The following is a 26,545-nucleotide window of genomic DNA, read 5'->3' as shown; positions in this document are numbered from 1 at the left end:
GCTGTGTGCTTGGGGAATGGCCTGGCCTTTGCTGTTTTGTTCGAAATGCCACTTCGATCTCTTTGTTTCAGGTGGAGGAAAGACATTCTTGAGGGTGGACTTCAAAATTAAAAGCGCGGGCGTTAGTAGTTGCAGAAAAACAGTAAAGGAAGCAGAAGCTAATTGCTGCGTAACTGTTTGTTGCCCGCTTCAGCATCAGCAGTAATTTACAGAGCCGTTCACCAAGGGGCAAGGCCGTTGCAATAAATAAAGTCTTAAAATTTTAGCCATTGTTTACTAAAGGAAATGAAAAGGGAGGTTGAACGGACACCGGAGCCAGGGTTCTGTTTGGTCGATAGAGAGCTGGTTTTCAGGCCTTGGATTTTGAGAAACTTTAGATTATTTAAATTCAACTGTGCTTATCAAGCACCTCCTGGATGCGAAATCCATATGGAAGACGCTTCCAATTCTTTAACATCTACTTCCTCAAAAAATCAGAAATAAGATTAATATTCAGGTATTAATGTAGGTAAAGAATCCCATGATGGAATTAAAAAAAAAATAAGCCAGAGAATATTAATCTTGAGGCATTTTAGTCAATGTTATTTCTAATTTTTCTCAGCAGGACAAGGAGAAAGAAATCACGTGTGTACTTGAATTTGACAGGAGAAAGGGTATTGTGGACCAGGCAGTTTCTAGAATGTGTATTCTACAGAATTCACATTCATGGAGAATTTGGGAAGTGATTGTTCATGAATGGTCATAAAATGCATAATTTTTTTCCAAATTAATTCACATTTTAACCACAGTTACTTTGGATTTATTCCACACTAGACTGTAGGTTCTTTGAGGGCAGGAATTCTGTCATGTTCCTCTGTGTATCTTCAGTGGACCCTATCCAGTGGAATCTGGCACTCAATAAATATGAATGAATGAATCAATGACTGAAGGCAATCATGTCATTGATGAAAACTTTCAATAACTTCTCTCTGTTGGTGAGGTCAAAGACAGTTTATAGGTCCCTGACTTTTTTGGTTTTTGTTTTTCTGTAAAGAGCAGCTGCTTTATAAACCTCCCCCCCCCCCCACTCCCTAGACTTGAGATGAGGTGGATGATTGTAAAGCAGTGTTTCCCAGATGCTGGTCAAAGGTTCAGTGACATCCTTTAATGGAATTCTCACTGGTCCTGGACAAAAATGACAAATTAGGACAATGTAGTAAGCTTTCCATAAAGGTGAATTTATATCCTTTTAAGGGCTGTGCTTTATTCTAAAAATATGTCCTTTCCAATTTTGGGGAGTTAAAATGCATTCTATTATAGACTAAAGTGATGATGGATTGTGTATGCACATGCATACAAGTGTGCTTAATGTCCTGACTAGTCAAAATAAAAAGGTAGTGACCTTCTAATTTAAAAAAAAAATTATTTTTGAGCTTTATAATAAATGAAATTCAAAAGTCTGGAACCTCTAATCAAAGGGAGTGGCTGATGGGAACCACTGGAGACATACCAGGTTAGGTTAGGCTTTGAGTTCTGGGGATCCCACTCTGCTAGTTAAGGACTTTAATCAGAAGGAACAGTATTAACAGCAAGGTTCCAGGATAACTTTCTGCAGTGTCACAATCTAAAAGGAGAAATTTAAATTTTAAAACAAATGCATCGGGACTTTTGTCTAATACATGTCGCTTTTTAATTAAAACTGTCGAGATATTTCTGCCAGGTGCTTCAGCTATTATTCTGTTATTTTTTATAATCACAAAAGATGTTACCATACTGGCATTTGTTTTTAAAAAGCTGTCGATATTCAACCAGCATGCCTTGGACTTTATTGTGGGAAGACCCTATTATTTAAAAATGGTTCAACTGAAATATATGGAGAATGTGGGGTAAGTCTTACTTTTGTCTGTTATTTCATTTTAAAAATCTATTGGGTTTTGAAAAATTTCACATGTAGAATATCTTTTTTCTTAAAGTATACTCATTACTTTATAAAATAATAAATATGGAGGCATTAATAAAATGCTTATTTGTATTGTCATAGTGGTTGTCTACAATACAATATATATTTCTTGACAGTCACAATTTCTAAAGATTTTTTGAAAAACAATATAATTTTATAATTTCTAATTACTTCTTGTTAGTGACTTGGTTCGGTGACTTGAACAGTAAGCTAACATTACAACTCCAGAATATTTCTCTGTAATTATAATGTTAATAAGTATGTTTTTCATTGATTGTCAGTCAACTATTTTAGTAACTTAGTAAAAGGAGTGTTTTAAGAGCATTGTGCAGATATAGTAAGTAAAATGCAGATTTTTTCTTTTTTTTTTTTATTCAGTTTTATTGAAATATGTTCACATACCATACAATCATCCATGGTATACAATCCACTGTCCACAGTATGATAACATACTTATGTGTTCATCACCACAATCTATCTCTGAACATTTTCCTTACATCAGAAAGAACCAGAACAAGAATAAAAAATAAAAGTGAAAAAAGAACACCCAAATCATCCCCTCATCCCACCCTATTTGTCCTTTAGTTTTTATCCCCATTTTTCTACTCATCCATACACTAGATAAAGGGGGTGTGATCCACAAGGTCTTCACAATCACTCTGTCACCCCTTGTAATCTACATTATTATATAATTGTCTTCAGGAGTCCAGACTGCTGGGTTGGAGTTTGGTAGTTTCAGGTATTTACTTCTAGCTATTCCACCATATTAAAACCTAAGATATGTTATCTATATAGTGCATAAGAATGTCCACCAGAGTGACCTCTCGACTCCATTTGAAATCTCTCAGCCACTGAAACTATTTCATCTCATTTTGCATCCCCCCTTTTGGTCAAGAAGATACTCTCAGTCCCACGATGCCAGGTCCACATTCATCCCCGGGAGTCATATTCTGCATTGCCAGGGAGATTTACAACCCTGGGAGTCGGGTCCCACGTAGAGGGGAGGGCAGTGAGTTCACCTGTCAAGATGGCTCAGTTAGAGAGAGAGAGGGCCACATCTGAGCAACAAAGAGGTACTCAGGGGGAGACTCTTAGGCACAATTATATGAAAGTTTAGCCTCTCCTTTGCAGTAACGAGCTTCATAAGGGCAAGCCCCATGATCGAGGGCTCAGCACATCAAACCACCAGTCCCAATGTTTGTGACAACATCAACACCAGTCCAGGTGAGGATGTCCAACACATCCGCACCTTCCCCCAGATCCTCGGGGCTAGGAAGGGAGATTTTTTTCTTTTTAAAAGCTTCATATGTAAACTTAGATGTTTAAACTGAAGTGGAATGTCTTATGAATGATTTTGGGGGAAGGCTAATGTTGTATAATAATACATATGTATATTTAATAGTGTTTTCATATATTGTAGGTGTGCCCAAGAGGACAGAGAACAAATGCACAGAAATACTGTCAGCCTTGCACAGAGTCTCCAGAACTTTATGATTGGCTGTATCTTGGATTTATGGCCATGCTTCCTCTTGTTTTGCATTGGTTCTTCATTGAATGGTACTCGGGAAAAAAGAGGTTAGAACTTTCTATGAATGTATCAGTTATGCCTGATTTTGGAATAATTATCATTTAGAACACCTTATCAAGTAATTCTGTTTCTTTGGTTATTTTTAATGTGGCAAGCCTGTTTTTCCTTTACATTCTGATTACTTTTGACTCTGGCAAGAAAACTTAATGACAAGGCATGCCTCAGTAATTAAAATTAATAGGGTAACTAACTACCTTTGTCTGTTTTACTCAAAATCATTGTGAAGGAATATTTTCTTATTCTTCAATTATAATTCTAGTTTTCTAAAAAAACCATTGTTATGATTACAGGTTGTTTATTATTATGGAACAAATATTTTGTAATTTAATACTAGTAATCTAGTATAATGTAGCAGATGTTTAAAAATGATATAGCTGTAACCTAATTATGAAAGCTCATACTAACACAAGTTAAACATTGACTGAGCACTGTGTTTTATATTGGAACATCAGGGGAGGAGACATAGTCTCTGGTCATAATCTTGTGGAGAAGACAAATGTATAAACAACTAACTGTAATATAAGTTAGTCTTAGAAGTATAGTGGAAACAAAATGTTCTGAGAGTCACAAACAGTGAAGATATAAATTGTGCCTGGTGGGATCTGGAAAGACTTCAAAAGAAGGACATTTTAGGCAGGGGAAACTGAATGAAAAATGACACAGAGGTATGATTTGGTGGCATGGGAATGGAAGTAGTGTGGGGTGGCCAAAGTGTGAGTTTTATGGAAGAGAGGTGAAAAAGTTAGGTTGAGGCCAGAATGTGATTAGGATGTGAACTTTATTCCATTGGGAATGGGGAGCCAAATTCTCCCTTAGTACATTATAGCCTTACCAGGCTTTCTTTGAGTTGCTCTAAATTCTCAGGATCTTTCCTGCTTTGGGTCCTTCCCCAAACTTTTACCTCTCTTCGTCAAATACTTTCTTCTCCCCCTGGCTCACCTTTTTACCTAGCTGCCGCCTTTTCCTTCAGATTTCAGTTTAAATGTCACCTACTTAGAGAGGTCTTCCCTGATCCAATCTAAAGTAGATCTGTCTCCCTTATTCATTTAATAGCACTCTCTTTGTTTTGTCGTTTATTGTTTTGTTTCTTAGGACTCAACACAATTTATGGTTGTGTTTGTTTCCTCATTTAACATTCCTCCCACCCCAACTATAAGCTCCGTGTGGGCAGTGGCCATCTCTGTTTATTTCCTGCATGGAATCTCCAGCGACAAACACAGCAGCTTGTACGTGATAGATGCTCACTTGGTGTTTCCTGAGTGAATGATTCACTGGTGAAGGTTTTTGTGTAGAGATGTAGCATCATTGGACGTATATTTTAGGAAGATTCTGTGCAGAGTAGATTAGAGGTAACATATATTAGAAAGCTCTGTTCCAAGAAATAGCTATGGCCACACTACAGCAGTGGGAGTGGAAATGGAAAGGATGGTCAGACAGAAATAGAAGCAGCGGTTTTCTGAATCCTACCTAATAAATTTAAGGATGATTATTTATATTGGAAAAGCATTCATTATTTTTCAGGGGGATTTATCAAAAGATTGCTTAAATAGCAATTCTAATTTTGCTTTTAAATTCTATTATACTATAATGAGAGACAAGGGTGAGAAAGGAGATGTAATAAGCACAGTTTGCCAGTAGGTGAAATGTGTTCTGAGGTAAAGAGTGAAGCATGCCCAGATGTGTGGAGGCGTGAGGTAACTTAACATCATTTAGCAAGCAGGAGCATAGCTTGTGAGTTAGGAGATACAGAAGGCTAGGGAGGAGTATTTTTCCTGAAAGGCAGAAGGGAACTCACTGAAGGACTTTAATAAGGGGGAATTTTAGAATCAGATTTCATTTTGTAAAGATCACTAGGTTAGATTGCAGATGCATTAAAAGGGAACATAAGAAGAGATCAGTAAGAAGATTATCAAAGTAATTGCAAGAAATGATGACATCAGGATTTTGCCTTTAAAAGTATGGATTTTGTAAGGAAGCAAAAGATCAGATTACTAATATGGAAGTATAAATACTTACATATTCAATGTTTTCATCCTTATGAAATGGTACAGGAGTTCTTCCAACAATATGATCTTCTTAAGCCCTCCAAGTGACTCTCCATAAAATAACTAAAGTCTAGAAAAGACATACTGTTGAGATACTGCTGGTCTCACTGGAGGTGGGGAGGATCTCCGAGAACACTCCCTTTCAGAAATCAAACAGACTGCCCTGTGCTGGGGCCAAAGCAGGCATTTGAGATAGGAAGGTTGCCTGAGTTTAACTGCCGATAGCAGCAGTGCTATCTGGATTCTGAATCTTGGGCAGGCAGGAGGTTGAAAAAGGAAGCTTGGAACTCCTGTGCTAAACCTAAACCTTCAAGGGGCAGAAGCCCAAAGTAGTGGTGGACATGGTTTCTTGCAGAAGCAGAAAGTCCTGTTTGTTGGAAAGCTTCCCCATTCTCAACTTAGGCATATAAAAGACTCTTGATGATTAAAAGCTGTTATGACTGCATAATCTGATTACCAAATAAAATAATCACTGTGACTAAGAATTGATAGAAACAAAAAAATATATTTATGCCCCCAGAGGACTGCAGATAATATACTTTCAGCTATAGAATGTATAGCTGCTACCTGTATAATGCTTAAAGAAATAAAACATACAGTCACGAAGTTCTCCAGTCAACAAGAGATTATTAGCAATGAACATACAGATTTGGTGGGGGGTGGGAGGAAGAACTTCTAAAATAAAAATTTATACTTGTTGAAATAAAAAAAATAGTTGACTCAGCAGATGAAAGAGTTGATGATAGAAACAGTGAAATAGAAAAAATATACATGAAGAAATAACACAGAATGCAGAACGCAGCACTGAGAGATTAGAAGGAAAATATGATAAATTTTAGAGACACAGGATGGGATGAGAAGCTGTAATATGTGTCTGTAATACCTCCTGGAAGTCTTTTTAGGTTCAACTAAATGTACAGACTCACAAGACACCCATAAGCCATACTTGGTACTCGTCTACTCAGAAGGAAAAGGGAGGGGGATACAGCTTTCCAGTAGGGCATCAGGAGACAGTCATTGTTAGCAATAGCCCTTGAAGCAACTTAGCTGAGGTACAAGGAGATGAGATCTACACTGGGTGGGTGAGGGAGTTGTCCTGCCTTAGTCTTATGTCCCATAGGAGCCAGTCTCCCTTGTAACAACTCCATAAGTATGGCATCCAGGGTCTGACATGGAACATGCCAGTTATAAGAATCACTGAATTCAAAAACCCCAAAGCATGGCATCCCCAGCAAGTATTTATAGTTCACTTACAGTTCTCTGCAGTTCACATGCAGTTTACCAGTCAGGAGTCATTTGTATCATATGGAATGTAGCATAGCAATATAATTGATATTCTGCTCTTATCAGGCTCCCAGAGGAACAGAGCTAGAAGTTAGCTGAAGGTCATATTTTCATATTCGGGAGAAAGATTTTGTTAATCCTTTGCCCATAGAATCTGTCAGAATCTTAGAGAAAATTGAGAAAATGAAGGAGAACCAATATTTAAAGAGATACTGGCTGCAGCTTTTACAGAAATAATGAAAAACATAAGATTCACAGATCCAGGAAGAAAAACAGGGTCACAAGCAGAAGAAAGAAAGAAATTTGGACCTAAATGCATCTTAATTAAACTGCAGAGCACCAAAGATGAAAGAGAGGCCACATGGAGAAGAACCAAGGTAGTCCAGTCAGTGGCCTAGCTGTGTTCCCAGCTGACAGCAGCACCTATGCCAGCCACGTCAGTGAGCCATCTTGAATGTTGAAGCCCAGTCTAACCTCCAGGTGACTGCTTCCCATGTCAGCACCACATGGAGCAGAAAGGACTGCCCAGCCAAAACCAGTCAGATGACACAGCAGTGAGAAATAATCAATGACTGTTGTTTCAAACTACTAAATTTTTAGGTAGTTGGTTATGCAGTGATAGATAACTGAAACATTGTTCAAATAGAAAACTTAAAAGCATCCATAGACTAGATATTAGAAATAAGAGTTTAGTTTAGAGGCTGGCTGTAAGATAAATATACAAAGTCAATTACTTTCCTATATTTCATTTACAGTACCATAAGTACTATATGGTAGCTAAGACTAAATGGACATTAAAGTATATCTAAGTGAGAGATACCCATCTTCATGATTAGGAAGCCCAACTATTGAAAAGATGTTATTCCACTTCAACTTGATGTTTAGTTTCAATATAAATCAAATTTATATTGGATTTATATAATGGAACTTAACAAGCTGATTCTAAAATTTATGTGGAAGAGCAAAGGTACAAGAATAGCCAAGACTATTTAAGAAGAATTTGGGTTATTAGATTGTTGTATTATTCTGTTGTTTCAGGGATAGATAAATGGACCCTAGGAACAAAGCCTAAAAACAGACCCAATTATATATGAAACTTTACATGCAAAAGTGACATGGAAAATTAGTGTGGGGAGAGGAGTGACTTTCAGTAAAATGCTGCTGAGACAATTGAGTATCCAAATGGGAAAATTTAAAGTTAAATTCTATCTACCTTATACACAGAAGTCTATTCTAATGAGTTAATGATTTAAATGTGAAAAATAAATATAGGATAATGTATATATTTTTTAAATCTTGTGGTGGGGAAGGATTTCTTAAACAAAACATTAAAACTGCTAATCAGAAATTAAAAATCAATTAAGTCAACTATAATGAAACTTAATTCATAAGAAAACATCACAGAGAAAGTGAAAATTCAGCCCACAAACTGAGAGAAAGACATTTGCAACACATTTAATTAACAAAGTAGAACAGATCAGCAAATCACAGTATGATCACACAGATTATACAGTAGGGAAAATGACTGAATATCAGCTATAAGCAACAACATGGATCAATCTTGGAAATGTAATTTTGAATGGAAAAAACAATCCCAGAATACTTAAATTAATGTGATATCATTTTATAGAGTTCATAATAAAAAGAACTAAACAGTAATTTTAAGGCATAGACAAAATTTGTATTAAAAACTAGAAAAAGCAATGAAGTGATAGCACTTCTCAGCCTTTTGGCTGAGATCAAGTGTAAAAGCAGTGAAGTGATAAAAATAATTTAGTATAATGGGTACAGCTAGCAGAGAAGCAAGGGTATGGGATAAGAGGAACACAGAGGTAGATACAAACTTTCAGTTATTGGATTAGGTGGTGAGCTTATAATGTTTATTGTATCTTAAAACTAACATGTTAAATATAAATATAATCTTATAGGTACTTTTATATTTTAAGATAACTTAAAATAATGCAGTGATAACTAAGAAATATAACAATAATTGTTCAAGATACTAAAGATATATGTTAGATCTAATTTCTGCTTTTCTGCATATTTATATAATTTTGGCATGGTGTTATCTGGGATGAATACCCCTTTTTAGTAAACAAGTTTAAACTCTTCTCAAATAGTTTTCACATATTTTTGACTTTTCTAATCTATTTAGAAGATATTCTAGTTTTAGAATTTTTCAGTTTAAAATTTTTTTAGACCTCAGATCTTTAAACAAATACAAATTTTATTAAAAGCTATTCAGACACTGAAATTTCTCTGGTAATTGTGCTTCTTTTCTTTCTCTAGTTCCAGTGCACTTTTCCAGCATATAACAGCATTATTTGAATGCAGCATGGCAGCTATTATCACCTTACTTGTGAGTGATCCAGTTGGTGCTCTTTACATCCGTTCATGTCGAGTATTGATGCTTTCTGATTGGTACACGATGCTTTACAACCCAAGTCCAGATTATGTTACCACAGTGCACTGTACTCATGAAGCTGTCTACCCACTGTAAGTATTTAGGCTTAAGGTTATTTTTTTTAAAACTCTGAGGATAATTATAGATTTCATTCATTTCAATAGATGGAGCACTGTCCAGTGGCTTCTAGGCACTGGGTTGATAAACAGAAATGGTTTTCCTCTTTTAAGGCATATGTGGTCAGGGGGGAGAGTAGAAATATATCCTACTGTAATAGAAGTGAAGATATTTTTGTTTCAATGTTATATATATATATACCCTTCTGAAATAAAAACTCCAGATATTTCTATCAGTTTTTAAAAGAGGAAGTTATAAAGAAAATATTTTCTATATGCAACAAAGAAACAATATCTAACATATAGGAGAGTCTGGGCTTTGGAGCAACAATAGGCTTGGTCTTGAATTCTGGGTCTGCCACTTGCTAACCTCAGTTTTCCCAAATGGGAATAATAATATCTCATAGGGTGATTATGAGGGGTAAATGAGTCATCACATATCAGATACCATGTGCAATGCCTTACTTAAAAGAGGCACTTTTTAGTTGGCATTATTATTATTATTATTTTTTTTTTTGAATTCAGTTTTATTGAGATATATTCACATACCATACAATCATCCATGGTGTACAATCAACTGTTCACAGTACCATCATATAGTTGTGCATTCATCACCCCAATCTATTTTTGAACATTTTCCTTACACCAGAAGGAATAAAAATGAGAATGAAAACTAAAAGTAAAAAGAACACCCAAATCATCCCCCCCATCCCACCCTATTTTTCATATAGTTTTTGTCCCCGTTTTTCTGCTCATCCATCCATACACTGGATAAAGGGAGTGTGATCTACAGGATTTTCACAAGCACACTACCACCCTTTGTATGTAGCGTTGTTATACAATAGTCTTTAAGAGTCAAGTCTACTGGGTTGCCATTTGATAGTTTCAGGTATTTCTTATAGCTATTTCTATATACTAAAACCTAAAAAGGGTTATCTGTATAGTGTGTAAGAGTGCCCACCAGAGTGACCTCTCGACTCCATTTGAGATCTCTCAGTCACTGAAACTTTATTTTGTTTCATTTTGCTTCCCTCTTTTGGTCAAGAAGATGCTCTCAATTCCACCTGCTGAGTTCAGGTTCATCCCTGGGAGTCATATCCTGCGATGCCAGGGAGATTTACAGCCCTGGGAGTTAGGTCCCATGTAAGGGGGAGGGCAGTGAGTTTATTTGCCATATGGGCTTAGACAGAGAGAGAGAGAGAGAGAGAGAGAGAGAGAGAGAGAGGCCACATCTGAGCAACAAAGAGGTTCTCTGGGGGAGACTTAGGCACAATTATAGGTAGGCTTAGCCTCTCCCAGGCAGTGAAGAGCTTCATAAGGGCAAGCCCAAAAATCAAGGGCTCGGCACACCAAACCGTCAGTCCTCAATGTTTGTGAGAACATCAGCAACAACCCAGGTGAGGAAGTCCAACACTTTCACATTTTCCCCCAGCTCCTTGGGAGGGCTGCAAATATATTTTTATTCTCTGCCCAAATTACTTTGGGATGTGTCAAAGAGCATCTTTTTCACTGCTTCTGGTAAGCGTTTCTGAGCAAGGAAGCTTGAGGACCTGTGGGTTCCTTTGCCCTACTAGGGGGACTCTTAGACTGAAGAGGCTTGAGGACCACTTGTATGGCACATGAGTCAGGTGGGTTCTGAGACCCCACTCAACCCAAGTGAGCCTGTCCTATATTTTTATAACATCAGCAGCTTTCTATCTGATTCAAATCTGGGGAGGATGCATCTGAAAGAAGCACTCTTTGCTTCTAGGAGCTTCTGGCTGGATTGCTGTGTCATTCTATGGAGCAGGGCACAAAAGAGGCATTGAGCAGCCAGCTCTCTGCACGTCTGGTTCCTTGGTCATTCTTCTGCTGTGCCCCGTCTTCAGTGTAATTACTCAGACTGACCCCGCATGCCCAACGGGCTGTTTCCACGGGTCTGGCCCACCCAGCTCTCCAGCCTGGGGCCCTATCCATCCCATTCTTTTCTCTTGTCAAATTCTGGGCACTACCCAGTTAAGGGTTCAGGTCAAAGTTAGAGGCTTGGTAGAAGCAAGGAGTCCAGGCTCAGAGTTGTTATGCTCAGAGCCATATGGAAAATTTGAACAAAGTCTGAGCAAATTGCATAACTCACTTCTTGGCATTTGTAAGTGGGACTCACCAAAATGTGTGCAGTGTCGGCAAGTGAGGTCAGTTTTGGCTTAGAACCATGAATGGAGGGGGAGAGTACTGGAGAAGAAGGAAGGGGACACTGGAGCAGATGTAACCAGGGTGGCGCCCTGTTTTGAAAACAGAAACAACAACAAGGAACCCTTGGAAAAATAGCGCCCTGACTCCAAATCCAGACGTGGTCCATTGTTGCTTGCCTGATATCTGACCCCTGGGCTGCCAGAAGTGGTTCATTAAACACTGTTCCCCAAATCAAGTTAAAAGACCTCAGAAAACAATTCATAAACCCTTTCCAAAAAGAGTCACACATACAGCCTTGCAGACACTGGGAATTCCACAGAACTTGGAAAATGAAGTCTCTGTTTAAAGTCATGACTAGTTCTCTTATATGTCTAGGGGTTATTACTTCTGCTTAGAAGCAGGAAATATCCACAGCTCTAAATCCTACCGGCAAACCAACTACTCCCTGGGGAGAAGTTAAGTTTGCGCTTTCAGAATGAATATTAGGTACTTTCCGATCCCTGGGGAACACTTGTGCTCTCAGATCATAATTTTTCAAGTGTTTCCTCAGTGACTTGAAAGAGTTAATGCTTTGGGGAAGGGATTTGCTCAATTATGAATTCATTCATCTCTAGGGTTTGCCTGGATACATATACACATTTGCAAAGAAATCCAAAAGTCTTGGTTTGGGGTGTCTCCTCTAAAATGTTAGATAAATCTTCCCAAATTTGCTTTCTCTAAAATCTTCTAGAGCACATATTAAAGAAGAAGGCTGATTCAGTAGGGCTGTAAGGAATTTGAATTTTAAAAAGTGCCCACTGGACATTCTTATGATTAAGCAAGCTCGGAAAACTGTTGTAAGACAAAGTATCAGCAATGCTTTTGAGCCAAAGGGGACTGGTACCGGTGGTGGGCCCAGCCAATGGTCAGTCTCACTGCACCCCAACAATGACCACGATGGGGTGAAGACAATGCTGGCCTGCATGACAGCAGAGGCCTGGCAATGGGAGAGCCCTATCAGGGCAAGAGCAAAGCAGAGGGGAATGCTGTGGGAGAAGGAAAGACGTGCTCAGGGCACGGTTGAGAGGTGGGGGGTTTTGCCAACCATTCTGCATTTCTTCAAAGTTCACAAAAAGATCATCTGTGAATACTGTGTTCTAAATAAGACTGCTGCTCAGATCATGAGTCATAATGACAGGACTATTTGGACAGGATCCATGCAGGGACTTAGGGACAGGGTGAACTAAATAAGACAGTCTGGAGAGTTAGGAGAAAATCTAATTTTAGGAGAGGCTGTAGCAGCATGTGACACCCAGGACACTTCAGCACTAAGTAGATGTTCCAGTGTGGCTCCGGGTGCCTAGGGGTTGTGTCTTGCTTCTGTGCTGTGCTTCTCTGAAGGGCATTTGTTTGTTTCTGTGCTCATCTCTCTCTGAAAGTGGCATGAAGGCCGAGCGCCTCTGCAGCCACCATTTCATGCTCATCTCTGTATTTTCAGGGTCTAGACCAGTGCCTGGAGCACAGCATGTCATCATTGTTGGGTGAATCGCTTTGAATTGGATCCCTTTGTATCATTGGACCATAGAGTTCCTGGCACAGTGTGCGAGACTTATGACCAGAGCTATACTTGAGTCTCATTTTCTTTCTAAAGCGTCAGGAAATGCTTAGATCTCTGGCAGGAATTGCTGTATATCCTGACTTCATTTCAGCAAAATATTCTCAAGGTGTCTTTCCGCATTTGCTCCACCCTCCAGGCCTGAGCCTCCACATGGATGAGCTGGAAACCCCTCCTGCACACGGGTTTAATAACCAAACATCCTGAAGGCTCAAATCTCCCACTGTCCTGGGAGGGTGGGCTACTTCCTGAGTGGCCTTCTCTCTCTCTTCAACTCAGCAACACACTCTTTAGTTCCAGCTGGAATTCATAAATGAAATACTGAATGGCATGAGCTTTCTTTGACAGCTTCAATTATCAGCTCAAGGAATAAAAACAAGTCAGGGGAAGATATGTCAGAGACAGAAAAGCAACATCGTGTTAAGTCTTACTGTGGCATGAATAATGTGAAGGGATATGTTTTTCTTTTAAGCTTTAGCTCCATTTTGGGAATTTGTCTCCCGAGAGGCATTCAAAAAGCTTTACTTGACCGTACTGTTAAAAATGACCCAAAGGAAGATTTATCTGTTATAAAATCACACTATGTTTTCAAGGGTGGGATATAAAATGGATGAGTAATAATCGCATTTATTGAACAACTACTAAGTGTCTGAGGTTTTACTTAGATAATTTATAATTCTTAAAACAACCATGCTAGATATGCACTAGTACTTCCCCCACCATCCCCATCTCTCAAATGACGAAGCTAGGACTCCAAAAGTGACCTGCCCAAGGTCAGAGACTTAGGAAGTTGCAAAGCTGGGATTTGAACTAGGATTGCTTGATGCCAAACCCTATAGATCTACACTTTTTTTTTTATTTTTTGGTAACACTTTTCGTAACACTATTTTTTTTTGGTAATAGCTTTTTTGAGATATAATTCACTCAAAGTGTCAAGTTCAGTGGTTTTTAGTATATTCACAGAGTTGTGCAACCATAACCATAATCGATCTTAGAACATTTTCATCAACCAAAAAGAAACCCTGACCCTCCAGCCCCCACCTTTCCACCCCTACAGTGCTAGGCCACTGGTAATCTACTTTCAGTCTCTGTACATTTATCTATTCCGGACATTTCATATACATGGAATCATAACAGGATTTGGTTCTTTGTGATTGTATTCTTAATGTAACATTTTCAATGCTCATTTATGTTGTAACATCAATCAGTATTTGTACGTCATCCCTTTTTTTTTTTTTTTTTTTTAATTCAGTTTTATTGAAATATATTCACAAACCATACAGTCATCCATGGTATACAATCAACTGTTCACAGTATGATCATATAGTTATGTGTTCATCACCACAATCTATTTCTGAACGTTTTCCTTACATCAGAAAGAATCAGAATAAGAATAAAAAATAAAAGTGAAAAGAGAATACCCAAACCATCCCCCCATCCCACCCTATCTGTCATTTAGTTTTTACTCCCATTTTTCTACTGATTTTTTTTCAATTTTTTAACTTTGTTTATCAAAAAATTAAAAACAAACAGGCAAACAACAACCAAAAAACCCCCACAACATTTCAAACAAAGCAATGGATTAAGGAAAACAAATAACCTAAAATAATTATTTTGCTTCCAATATGTTCCTACCATACCCCAAGAAAATTAATAAACCATGTCCAAACAGGAGTAAGAAAAACAAATAATCTAAAATAACTACATTGCTTCCAACATGTTCCTACCATACCCCAAGAAAATTAACAACCCCTAAGAAAACAAAGGAATAAGAGAAAAAAAAAACTAAAATAACTCTATTGCTTCCAACATGATCTTACTATATCCAAGAAAGTTTACAAACCATAATCATTCCTGAGCATTCCCATAACATTGAGATTACCCTCCATAGTTTATCTGTTCTTATTAGATTATCATTCCCCCTCCACTAATTGGTATCTCTAGGTCCCCTACATTCTACAGTATAAAACATTGTACATTTTTCACAGAATTCACATTAGTGGTAACATACAATATCTCTCTTTTTGTGCCTGGCTTATTTTGCTCAGCATTATGTCTTTTTTTTTTTTTTTTTTAATCTTCATTTTATTGAGATATTCATATACCACGCAGTCATACAAAACAAATCGTACTTTCGATTGTTCACAGTACCATTACATAGTTGTACATTCATCACCCAAATCAATCCCTGACACCTTCATTAGCACACACACAAGAATAACAAGAATAATAATTAGAGTGAAAAAGAGCAATTGAAGTAAAAAAGAACACTGGGTACCTTTGTCTGTTTGTTTCCTTCCCATATTTTTCTACTCATCCATCCATAAACTAGACAAAGTGGAGTGTGGTCCTTATGGCTTTCCCAATCCCCTTGTCACCCCTCATAAGCTACATTTTTATACAACTGTCTTCGAGATTCATGGGTTCTGGGTTGTAGTTTGATAGTTTCAGGTATCCACCACCAGCTACCCCAATTCTTTAGAACCTAAAAAGGGTTGTCTGTGCGTAAGAGTGCCCACCAGAGTGACCTCTCGGCTCCTTTTGGATTCTCTCTGCCACTGAAGCTTATTTCATTTCCTTTCACATCCTCCTTTTGGTCAAGAAGATGTTCTAGGGTCCCACGATGCCAGGTCTACATTCCTCCCCGGGAGTCATATTCCACGTTGCCAGGGAGATTCACTCCCCTGGGTGTCTGATCCCACGTAGGGGGGAGGGCAGTGATTTCACCTTTCAAGTTGGCTTAGCTAGAGAGACAGGGCCACATCTGAGCAACAAAGAGGCATTCGGGAGGAGGCTCTTAGGCACAACCATAGGGAGGCCTAGCCTCTCCTTTGCAGCAACCGTCTTCCCAAGGGTAAAACCTGTGGTAGAGGGCTCATGGTTATTGACTTCTAATTGTATTCCATTGTGGTCAGAGAATGTGCTTTGAATAATTTCAATCTTTTTAAATTTATTGAGGCTTGTTTTATGTCCCAGCATATGATCTATTCTGGAGAAAGTTCCATGAGCACTAGAAAAGTATGTGTATCCTGGTGATTTGGGATGTAATGTCCTGTATATGTCTGTTAAATCTAATTCATTTATCAGATTGTTTAGGTTTTCAATTTCCTTATTGGTCTTCTGTCTGGTTGATCTATCTATAGGAGAGAGTGATGTGTTGAAGTCTCCCACAATTATTGTGGAAACATCGATTGCTTCCTTTAGTTTTGCCAGTGTTTCTCTCATGTATTTTGTGGCACCTTGGTTGGGTGCATAGACATTTACGATTGTTATTTCTTCTTGCTGAATTGCCCCTTTTATTAGTACGTAGTGGCCTTCTTTGTCTCTCAAAACATCCCTGCATTTGAAGTCTATTTTATCTGAGATTAATATTGCTACACCTGCTTTCTTTTGGCTGTAGCTTGCATGAAATATTTTTTTCCATCCTTTCACTTTCAGTTTCTTTGTGTCCCTGTGTCTAAGATGAGTCTCTTGTATGCAACATATTGATGGTTCATTTTTTTTGATCCATTCTGCGAATCTATATCTTTTAATTGGGGAGTTTAATCCATTTACATTCAACGTTATAACCGTGAAGGCATTTCTTGAATCAGCCATCTTATCCTTTGGTTTATGTTTGTCATATTTTTCCCCTCTGTCTATTAATATCCTTTATTGTACCCATACCGAATCTCTTTAGTACTGAACCTTTCTCCAAGTCTCTCTGTCCTTTCTTTGTTTCTCTGTCTGTAGGGCTTCCTTGAGTATCTCCAGTAGGGCAGGTCTCTTGTTAGCAAATTCTCTCAGCATTTGTTTGTCTGTGAAAAATTTAAGCTCTCCCTCAAATTTGAAGGAGAGCTTTGCTGGATAAAGTATTCTTGGCTGGAAATTTTTCTCACTCAGAATTTTAAATATATCGTGCCACTGCCTTCTTGCCTCCATGGTGGCTGCTGAGTAGTCACTACTTAGTCTTATGCTGTTTCCTTTGTATGTGGTGAATTGCTTTTCTCTTGCTGCTTTCAGAACTTGCTCCTTCTCTTCTGTGTTTGATAGTGTGATCAGTATATGTCTCGGAGTGGGTTTATTTGGATTTATTCTATTTGGAGTTCGCTGAGGATTTATGATTTGTGTATTTATGTTGTTTAGAAGATTTGGGAAGTTTTCCCCAACAATTTCTTTGAATACTCTTCCTAGACCTTTACCCTTTTCTTCCCCTTCTGGGACACCAATGAGTCTTATATTTGGACGTTTCATATTATCTATCATATCCCTGAGGTCCATTTCGATTTTTTCAATTTTTTTCCCCATTCTTTCTTTTATGCTTTCATTTTCCATTCTGTCATCTTCGAGGTCACTGATTCGTTGTTCAACTTCCTCTAGTCTTGTACTATGAGTGTCCAGAATCTTTTTAATTTGGTCAACAGTTTCTTTAATTTCCATAAGATCATCCATTTTTTTATTTAGTCTTGCAATGTCTTCTTTATGCTCTTCTAGGGTCTTCTTGATTTCCTTTATCTCCCGTACTATGGTCTCATTGTTCATCTTTAGTTCTTTGAGTAGCTGCTGTTGGTGCTGTGTCTCTTCTGGTCTTTTGATTTGGGTGCTTGGGCTTGGGTTATCCATATCGTCTGGTTTTTTCATATGCTTTATAATTTTCTGTTGTTTTTGGCCTCATGGCATTTGTTGAACTTGATAGCGTTCTTTTAGGATTTGTAGACCAATTGAAGTCCTTATCTCTAATTTATCAGATCTACAGCTTTGTGGAGTACACTTTCTCTAACTAACCAGCAGGTGGCGTCCATGAGCCACCTGTTCTCCACAAGCCAGTTCTCCCCTGCTTAGCCTTTTTGGTGAGTGGGGGAGTGAGTCTTGTGGGGTCCAATTGGTGTACCAAGCTTGCGTGTGTAGTTGGTGTTGCCTGCCCTGTATATGGGGCGTGTTTCTGGGCAGTCAGGGAGGGGGGGGGTGGCTCTAACAATCAAATCTCCCTGGTGATCCTAGAGTTTTAAAGCTGCTGCAATAGTCTAATCCTTCAGTTCAGTCCTGCCACAGTTTGTCTCTGCCACTGACCCACAAGTCCTTGGTATTGGCGTATGGCTCCTGAGACTTGCAAGTGGGCCCCTCTTCCAGGCCGTGCACCCCGGGTCCTCTGTTGAGGGATGACTGTGCTATGTCACAGGTGAGTGCCGTCCCCCCAGGGCAGTTCTGGGCTGCTGGGCTGTGTAGGGAGGCTCCCAGTCTGCTGAAATGATGGTTGAATGGGGCTTTGTTAATTCACCCTGCTCCACCTTCCCAACTCTGGGACAATCAGCTGAGGTTGCAGGGAAGGCTAATGTCCACGCCCAGTTTTGTGGTGTGTGGCTGTTATTTGAAGCACTTCTGTCACACTGGGTTGTGTGGGGCAGCTCTGGGCTATGGGGCTGGCGATGGGCAGGAGTGTTTCCTGTCCACCAGGATGATGGCTGTGAGCAGACACCCCCCTTTTCTTGGGAAGTTGTGGTGTTTAGTGAATTTTCTCAGCCACTGGATTATTGCGTTTTGTCTCAGAGCTCTCCTAGTTCTGCTCTTGACTTGACCTGCCCAAATAGCAAGTCTTTGAAGCTTTCTGTATTGGGCTTCTTTGAGTAAGTGTTTTAGAAAAAGAAAAAAGAATTAAAAAAAAAAAAAAAAAAAAAAAAAACGGGCACTCCTCAGAGATCTAATGGGTTATTGAAATGCTAAGAGACAAAGCAACCAGGGCCATTAAGGAAAGGTCCACAGGGCAGAGAGATCAGCTTTTCTTCGGGATTTGCATATGCGCCTCAGGGCCCTTCCCCTTTCTATGTTCACCAGAACTCCAAAAATCCTCCGCTTTTATTTCGGAGTTTTTCGTGTTGTTTTTTTTCTATGCCTGTCTCCTCTCTGCTGGGCTGGCTGCTCTCAGATTCTCTGGTGTCTGGTCTCAGTCTATCTATGGTTGGAGTTTGAATCAGTAGAATGAGTTTCCGATAAGGGCAGCCACTGCCGTTCTCCCTTCTCCTTCCTGGAGCTGACAGCCCCTCCTCCCCCGGGACTGAGCCTGGCAGGGAGGGGCGCTGGTCCCTTGGCCGCAAAAACTTACAGATTTTGCTGATCTCAGCAGTTCCACGTTTTCATGAGTGTTGTATGAAGTATGCCCAAAGTCAGATTGCTCTGTGGTGTCCAGTCCACGCGGTTCCTGGCTTTCTACCTACTTTCCTGGAGGAGTAACTAAAACATACAGCTCACCAGTCTGCCATCTTGCCCTGCCTCCCAGCATTATTATTAAAGTGCTTAGATTAATGTTCTTTTTTTTTTTTTGCTTTTTCCAAATAAATATTTGTGAATTCCACCAGAATATTTTGTTTTAAAAAATATCAAATTCATAAGATTCTGTATAATATTATCCCAGGCTACTTCATTTTAGAATTTCTTTAAATTGCTGTTGTTTGTTTTTCATGTGTTTTTCTTGGTAAAGATATAATAAAAAGGTCTGGTATTTATGTTCTCATAGTTGTAGTAAGTGTCTGTTACACATTATATGCAATAAAGTGAGTCCCTTTTGACTAGTTTTTAATAGTAAAATGTCAAAAACATACACGTTTGTTAAAAGGTAATTTCAAAAACAAGATTCAGATACCCAGATTCAAAAGTCTTCTCCCCCTTCCTACCTTCAAGTCTATTTAAATTATTTGTTATTTTATATAAATACATTATTCACACACATGCACATATGATTACAGTTTGTATATAAAAGACATAACTTCCTCTTTGCTGCTGTAGTAAAGCTATAATTCTTAGCTCTAAAAACAGTTATTCTCTGGTCAGAGGTTCTCTTTGGAACTTGCAAAACTTAACCTGATTTGATTGAGAGGTCTTAAGAAGTGAATTGGATATCATATTTCAAAAAGATGTATAGCCATCTTATTTAAAACAAAATTAGGCTCATTTACGCATAGTCACATTTATGGTGTTTATTATAGTATTTGTAAAGCCTGTAGAAGGAGGGTCAAAAATGTAAGATTAAAACAGAAATGGCAAATTGCTCCTCATTCTGCACTTGTGATAGCCATTTTTAATTAATTGCAGCTCTTTCTTGCTGAGTTGGGTGTAGCCTAAGACTCTCATCACAGTACTTTTAGACAATTGGAATCATTGCACAACTTCATTGATTAGAGCTTTTTCCATCTGTTCATCTCTGAATTAAATAGATTTTTTTTTTCTTAGCAGCTTTACCAATAGTCAGTGTGGAACAGCCTGCCTTATTTTATTAATTATATGAAACAGTGACTTAAAAAAATTATAAGTGCACTTTATAGTAACTTATAGAATTGAGTTTATATATATTATTTACTTTATATAACCATTGTAAGCTTAAATATATGGCCAACTGGGTATAAACATTTCAGAAGGCTGTAAGGCTACCAGAAGTCATTATAATTTTTTTCTTTGGGGATTCAACAAAAAGCAGTGGCACAGGATTACCAGACCTTTGTACCACTTATTACATTGACTAATGGAGGTTATTTTCCCTGTTGGTATATATATATATTAATTCCTTACAAATTGAAAAATATCAGAGTATTTTACTGATAATTATAGTTTTTTTTTTTTTTTGATAATTATAGTTTTGAGGGGAAATCTATTAGATGAGACATGGAAAAACATGTAAGCTTCTATCCTTAATAACCTACTACAAAAAAAAGTTTTATAGTACTGAAGCTTTAAGAATGAGCTATTAAAATGAGCAGCTATTACTATTGTAGCAAAGTTCAGCTTTAGCTTGTCAGATTTATCCATAGGTAAAGGTCATGGATTGAAATGGGGGAAGGGTGAAAATAATGAGGTCTTCTGGTGGAGGGCAGGATTGGGAAACAGGTATCTGCTGATGGAGGCTAGTTTTCTAGTTCATTAGGAGGGGTAATACATGATGGTTTTCTTCTGATTAAAATAATCTTTTAGAGCTTTTAAGGCTCTACAAGTTTTGGAACTGGGTATGTTTCACTTTGTTTTGGTGTTGATAGGGGGTGGCATAACAAGGCATGGAAATTCATCATGCAAATAGTCAAACATATAATAATGCAATATAGTACAGAACTGGACCTAAAAACAACACAAGAACACAGGAATACGGTATCATAACACTGCATGGGGAGGAAGCACATGGTTGGTGATCTGAAATGACTCCTGTGCTCTCTGAGATTCTCCCCTGTAAAAGGAGAAGGCTGGAATAGTAGGGTAGTCAAAATGACCTGAAAATTCTCATGAAAAAGAAGCTAGAACTGCATGCATAGAAATCCATTATTTAAAGGAAAGAGCTGGAAAGTATAGTCGGGTGATACAGAGAGAGATCTTTGTACAACTTTTTTCTCTTATATTATAGGTCATTTGAAAAATACAGGAAAAATGCACACAAAATAAAGTGGTCTATAATCCGTTTCCTTGAAATAACTGTTGCTTAAAGTTTTGTCTTTTAAGGTTCATTGCTTCATGTATGTGTATATTTTTTCAAAGAACATTAAGGTTATGCTGTATACATATTATTTTGTAAACTGTTGTCACTTAGCATATTAGGCACAGTTACTTTTACCATTAATATTTCTTAATAACTAGATTTGTAATGGCTGTGTAGTATTCCAACATGAATGTGCTATAAAATTTAACCAATTTCCTATTGTTGAATATTTATTTTTTCCTGTCTTTTCTTTATTATAAATAATTCAGTAAGAATCCTTGTACATAAACTTTTTTGTGTATACCCTTGGTTGTTTCTCTTTTGATAAATTTCTACAAGTAAAATTGCTGGACCAAAGAGTATAACACTTTAGGATTTTTGATAAATATTTTCAAACTGCCTTCTAGACAGGAACCAGTCTATACTCTCTAGCAGTATATGGGAGTCTGGTCAACCCTTCACCAATCTTAATATTCAATGGGTATACTTTTAATATACTTTTTAAAGAATCTTTGATTTAAAATGTTGTCAAGGATAAAAAGTTTTTAAAACCTTTTTCATGTTAAAAATTCCTCATTTTATGTTACAGATACACCATTGTATTTATCTACTATGCTCTCTGCTTGGTATTAATGATGCTACTCCGACCTCTTCTGGTAAAGAAGATTGCCTGTGGGTTAGGGAAATCTGATCGATTTAAAAGTATTTATGCTGCACTTTACTTCTTCCCAATTTTAACCCTGCTTCAGGCAGTTGGCGGAGGCCTTTTATGTAAGTTTGAAGGATAAAGTAAACAAAATTTATTATTATATGTGATAAGCAGTATTTCCTCTGAATTTAATTTGGGAGCTTTTAATCTTTGAAAATAAACCTCAATACATATTTTCTTAAAACGTATGATCACTCTTATCTTGGAATGGAATAGAAATTAAGAAATTAACAGAAGCTAATCAAAACTGACTTTTATTTAGGACCCCCCTTGCATTTGAAGCTCATAACCTAAACAGAATGATAACAAATGAACCAAAGGGGTTTTAACAACTTAAGTATAAATTAAAAACAAAAACCAGTTTTCATTTAATATGCAAGATTACTCTTGATAATATATACTATTTAGCATTGTTAGGTCTTCGATCTCTAAGTTTCTTTTTGAAAACCTTTTACAGACAGCCAAAAATCCTTACTTTTAAGCATTTTAAGACATAGGTGGTATTTTGCAGGGAAAAATTTTGTTTCAAGTATTATTACTATATTGTGAGGTAGAAATTTCTAGAATTTTGACATTGAGTACCAAGTGATCATTTGCTTTGAGGTTTACTGATTCATGAACTTTTCTAAACAGTTCTAAAGCTGGTTTATTCTTATAGCCTTTCTTAACCTACAATCCTCATCTGAATCACAAAACACAGAAAATTATTTGAATAATTTCTCACTTCTCCCAAGTTTGGTATACAGCTAGTACCATTCTAGATGCATAAGAGATTTTAATTTGTTACAGAAAATGGATGCCTTAGGTCAGGGGGTCTGCATAGCTAGGTCATGAGCTAAGGATGGTTTTTACATTTTTAAATGGTTGGAGTAAGAATCAAAAGAAGAATAATATTACTTGACAGGTGAAAATTATATGAAATTCAAAAAGTGTCCATAATGTCTTTTTGGAATACAGCCAGGCCCATTCATTATTATTATTATTATTTTTATCTTCTATGGCTGCTTTCCCACTACAACTATAGGTTTCAGTAATTGTGACAGAGCCCTTGTGGCACACGAAGCCAAAAATATTTCCATCTGATCCTTTATAGAAAAAGTTGGCTGGCCCATGCCTTAGGGTATTACAACTTCAGTCATTCAAAGAATTGATCGAGAAAGGCTTTGAATCTAAAGAGAATAATGCCATTAGAAATTTTTGGTGGTTTATTCAGGAAATTTGTTTCATTTTTCAGCATAATACCAATGTTTGTTTTTCAGATTATGCCTTCCCATACATTATATTAGTGTTATCTTTGGTTACTCTGGCTGTGTACATGTCGGCTTCTGAAATAGAGGTAGGAAATTTTTTTCCTCTGTTAAAGAATTTTTTTATAGATTTGACAGTTGACTAGGAGACTAGTACATTTGATATGCTATGGCACATCTCCTGGTTTTAGTAATCCTTGGCTAATTGCTAAATCAGTCAGTAGCTTTTAGCTCATTAGTAAAGTTTAGGAAAGGTTATGCACTGGTTATATTTGCTTGGGAAATCGGCAAAGTAGTGAAGTAATCAGGCTCAACCATCCAGTATGGTAGAGAAAAATTATTTCATATAATTTACTCATATAGAAAATATTTTTTTTGAAATGTTGAAACTTACTAACAGTATTTTGGGGGAAATGTGAAAAAGCGTGACTGTATATAGAACTAATTTTATACTTTATTTTGCAATGTCAACACTAATAGAGCACTAGTAATTACATCATGCATTTCCTGTCCTATATTTTATCTCCAATTTTATTTTCTTGATGATGAATGTTTACTTTTGCCTTCTATTGTCTATTTTAGTGATTAGGAAATAACATTAATAGCCACATTAATTCTTGTACTGTTTATTTTTTGATACCCTTTTTGTGCTTCTAACTTTTTAGTATTTCAGTGGAAGGCCTGAAAGACCCGTTAGAAAGAACTGTTTATTTTGAGGCTAAATTTTAAAAGAATAAATGTATAATAAAAATACTAAGAGTATCTTAGTACTCTTCCATTTTATGCTTGCTAATCTAGTGCATATGAACTGTCTTAGGCTGCCCACCACAGTTGATAAGAGCTGTGCTTTCTCACAAGTCTTAGAAAAAAGCTCAGCCAAGACAAAATGAGTTGTGAACCCTTTTAGAGTGGTTACTTACTATTGATATCACTTTTCCTTTTACACTAATGAAAGAGCAAGTGAGGGAAAGGAAAAAAAAAAAAAAAACCTAGAGAGTATAGTGTCTTTTAAGTAGAATAATAGAGAAACTAGACAGAATATTCTTATGGTAAATATTGAGATGTTTCTACTTTCTAGACCACCTACATTTCTTATTCATAATCTTTAATCAACTTAGCAACAACAAATAGAGAAGATTAACAAATTAGTCTTGTCATTTTTACCAACCTTAAGGAAAGATTTAAGGTGGGCAAAATCTGGATATGTGAATAAAATGAGATTTTTGAATTTTTATATGTCATCCATATCTCCTAGAGGTAGGTAAGAATTAGCTCTACACTGCTAAATTAGCTTGAAGCTAATGTATATAAAAATCTTTCCTATATAAATACTGTTCATGCCCTTCGATTAGCACCCTACACATGAATCAGAAATAGAGAGTTGAATCAGGAGAAGACAACTTAGCTGTGGGTGAGTCAATGACCCATAAAAAGAGACAATTGGTAACTACTAACCTATTAAAGATTGCATTTTAATGTATGTATTAGCACGTTTAGTTTGGTCCTTCCAATTACTGCATATAATAGAGCTGTATTAAAGATTAGGAGGAAATCAGAGTATTCACATGTCACTTCAGCTCCTTCCTGATTATTCAGGCAGCAGACTCTAGGAAATGGTGTGAGAGGTTAAGGAATTTGGGTTTCTGAACTCCTGTTTCCCACCCAGAGACTCATGGTTGCCTGTGGATCAGGGCAGGAAGAAGGCACTTAATGTGGAGTTCCCCTTCTAGTTTATATCTTTCATAAGAAACCAAAGGGTCGGGTGGGAATTAGAGACCAGGGCTCTTGCCTTGGTGCTGCTGCTGATTCTTCGTGTTACCGTAGGAGCCTCAGCGGCCTCATCTGAAAAGTGTGGTGGCTAGACTGGGTGATTTTTTTAGGTTCCTTTTAAAGCTCAAGCATTCCGTGATAATGAGGTTATAATCTTATGTGAAAACAATGATGCTGTTAAGATAAAAATGAATAAATTAAAAGCTAATTCAGCCCAATAATCTATATTTCTTTTTTCTTTCTTTCATAAAATAATATAGAACTGCTATGATCTTCTGGTCAGAAAGAAAAGACTTATTGTTCTTTTTAGCCACTGGTTACTTCATGCCTACGGGATAATCTCCATTTCCAGAGTGGATAAACTAGAGCAAGACTTACCTCTTTTGGCTTTAGTACCTACACCAGCCCTTTTTTACTTATTCACCGCTAAATTTACTGAGCCTTCACGGATTCTCTCAGAAGGAGCCAATGGACACTGAGTGTAAAGTGCCAAACAATCTAAGAAGTGTTCTTAATAAAAAAGTAAAGAAATAAAAATTGTACCAGTACTCTTATGTCACACATGGGAATGAGATTGTCCATGTCTCTTAATTTTTTTTTTACTTACTGGACTTTATGGTTAGACTTGGAAAAATATAAAATATTATAATACTCTGTTATATAGTAAAATATTATATTACTGTAGAAGCCTACTAGTTAACATTTGCCTCTCTCAATAGTTCAGTTACTCCTTAGAGCAAAATCATGTTTCTGTATACCTAGCAGTGTGTTGTCCCCATTTTTATTAGTATTAAGAAAAACTATAAGAAGTGTAACCTGGAATCCTTAGAAGTGGCATAATTTTGCATGCCTGTGTTATATTTCAATTTGTTTTTCACCTATAATGAATTATAAAGAAAAGCATACATGTAGGATCTGATAGCAAACATGGAAATAATGTATGTTGTATTTTGTTATCTATTTATTTTCACCAAAACAGTATTTTGATATATTACAAAATAGAACATAATTTATATAATACATTTTCTGTTTAAATAGTTTGGTTGAAGGCACATTCGTATTATTGTTCCTGTAAAGAAAAATAAAATAAAAAGCTTAACTACAAAAGGTCTCAAATGTTCTGACATTTAATTGTTTTTTCTGCACTAATTCTAGAAATAACCTTAAAAACATTAAGTAGTAAGATCAGTGTCTCTTTCCCAAATGAGTAAATACATGTATTCATATATTTCCTTCTTCTTACATTTCA

The 26,545-nt window shown here is 37.1% G+C and overlaps 2 protein-coding genes across 4 annotated transcripts in view; one reads left to right on the top strand and one right to left on the bottom strand.

Annotated features, from left to right (window-relative positions):
• The window catches only part of LOC119531400 (JNK1/MAPK8 associated membrane protein), a 27,082-nt gene extending 537 nt beyond the window's left edge, over window positions 1–26,545 (top strand). The window contains exons 2-7 of one of the 2 annotated variants that reach the window (XM_037832608.1): window positions 1,792–1,865; window positions 3,360–3,514; window positions 9,146–9,352; window positions 22,160–22,341; window positions 23,539–23,615; window positions 25,557–26,545. In XM_037832608.1, the coding sequence (XP_037688536.1) occupies window positions 1,792–1,865; window positions 3,360–3,514; window positions 9,146–9,352; window positions 22,160–22,341; window positions 23,539–23,615; window positions 25,557–25,775 (914 nt within the window). In that variant the 3' untranslated portion in view covers window positions 25,776–26,545. Of the gene's footprint in view, window positions 1–1,773; window positions 1,866–3,359; window positions 3,515–9,145; window positions 9,353–22,159; window positions 22,342–23,538; window positions 23,616–25,556 lie in introns of both variants that reach the window. The other variant, XM_037832607.1, reaches the window with a different exon arrangement.
• CCDC175 (coiled-coil domain containing 175) overlaps window positions 26,222–26,545 on the bottom strand; it is a 136,016-nt gene continuing 135,692 nt past the window's right edge. For both annotated transcript variants that reach the window (XM_037832604.1, XM_037832605.1), the window contains one exon: window positions 26,222–26,365. The gene's annotated coding sequence lies outside the window, so the exon portion shown is untranslated. The remainder of the gene's footprint in view (window positions 26,366–26,545) is intronic.

This window comes from Choloepus didactylus, chromosome 4 (assembly GCF_015220235.1).
Source record: "Choloepus didactylus isolate mChoDid1 chromosome 4, mChoDid1.pri, whole genome shotgun sequence".
Lineage (NCBI taxonomy): Eukaryota > Metazoa > Chordata > Mammalia > Pilosa > Megalonychidae > Choloepus > Choloepus didactylus.
This window is presented reverse-complemented; position numbering and strand designations above follow the sequence as displayed.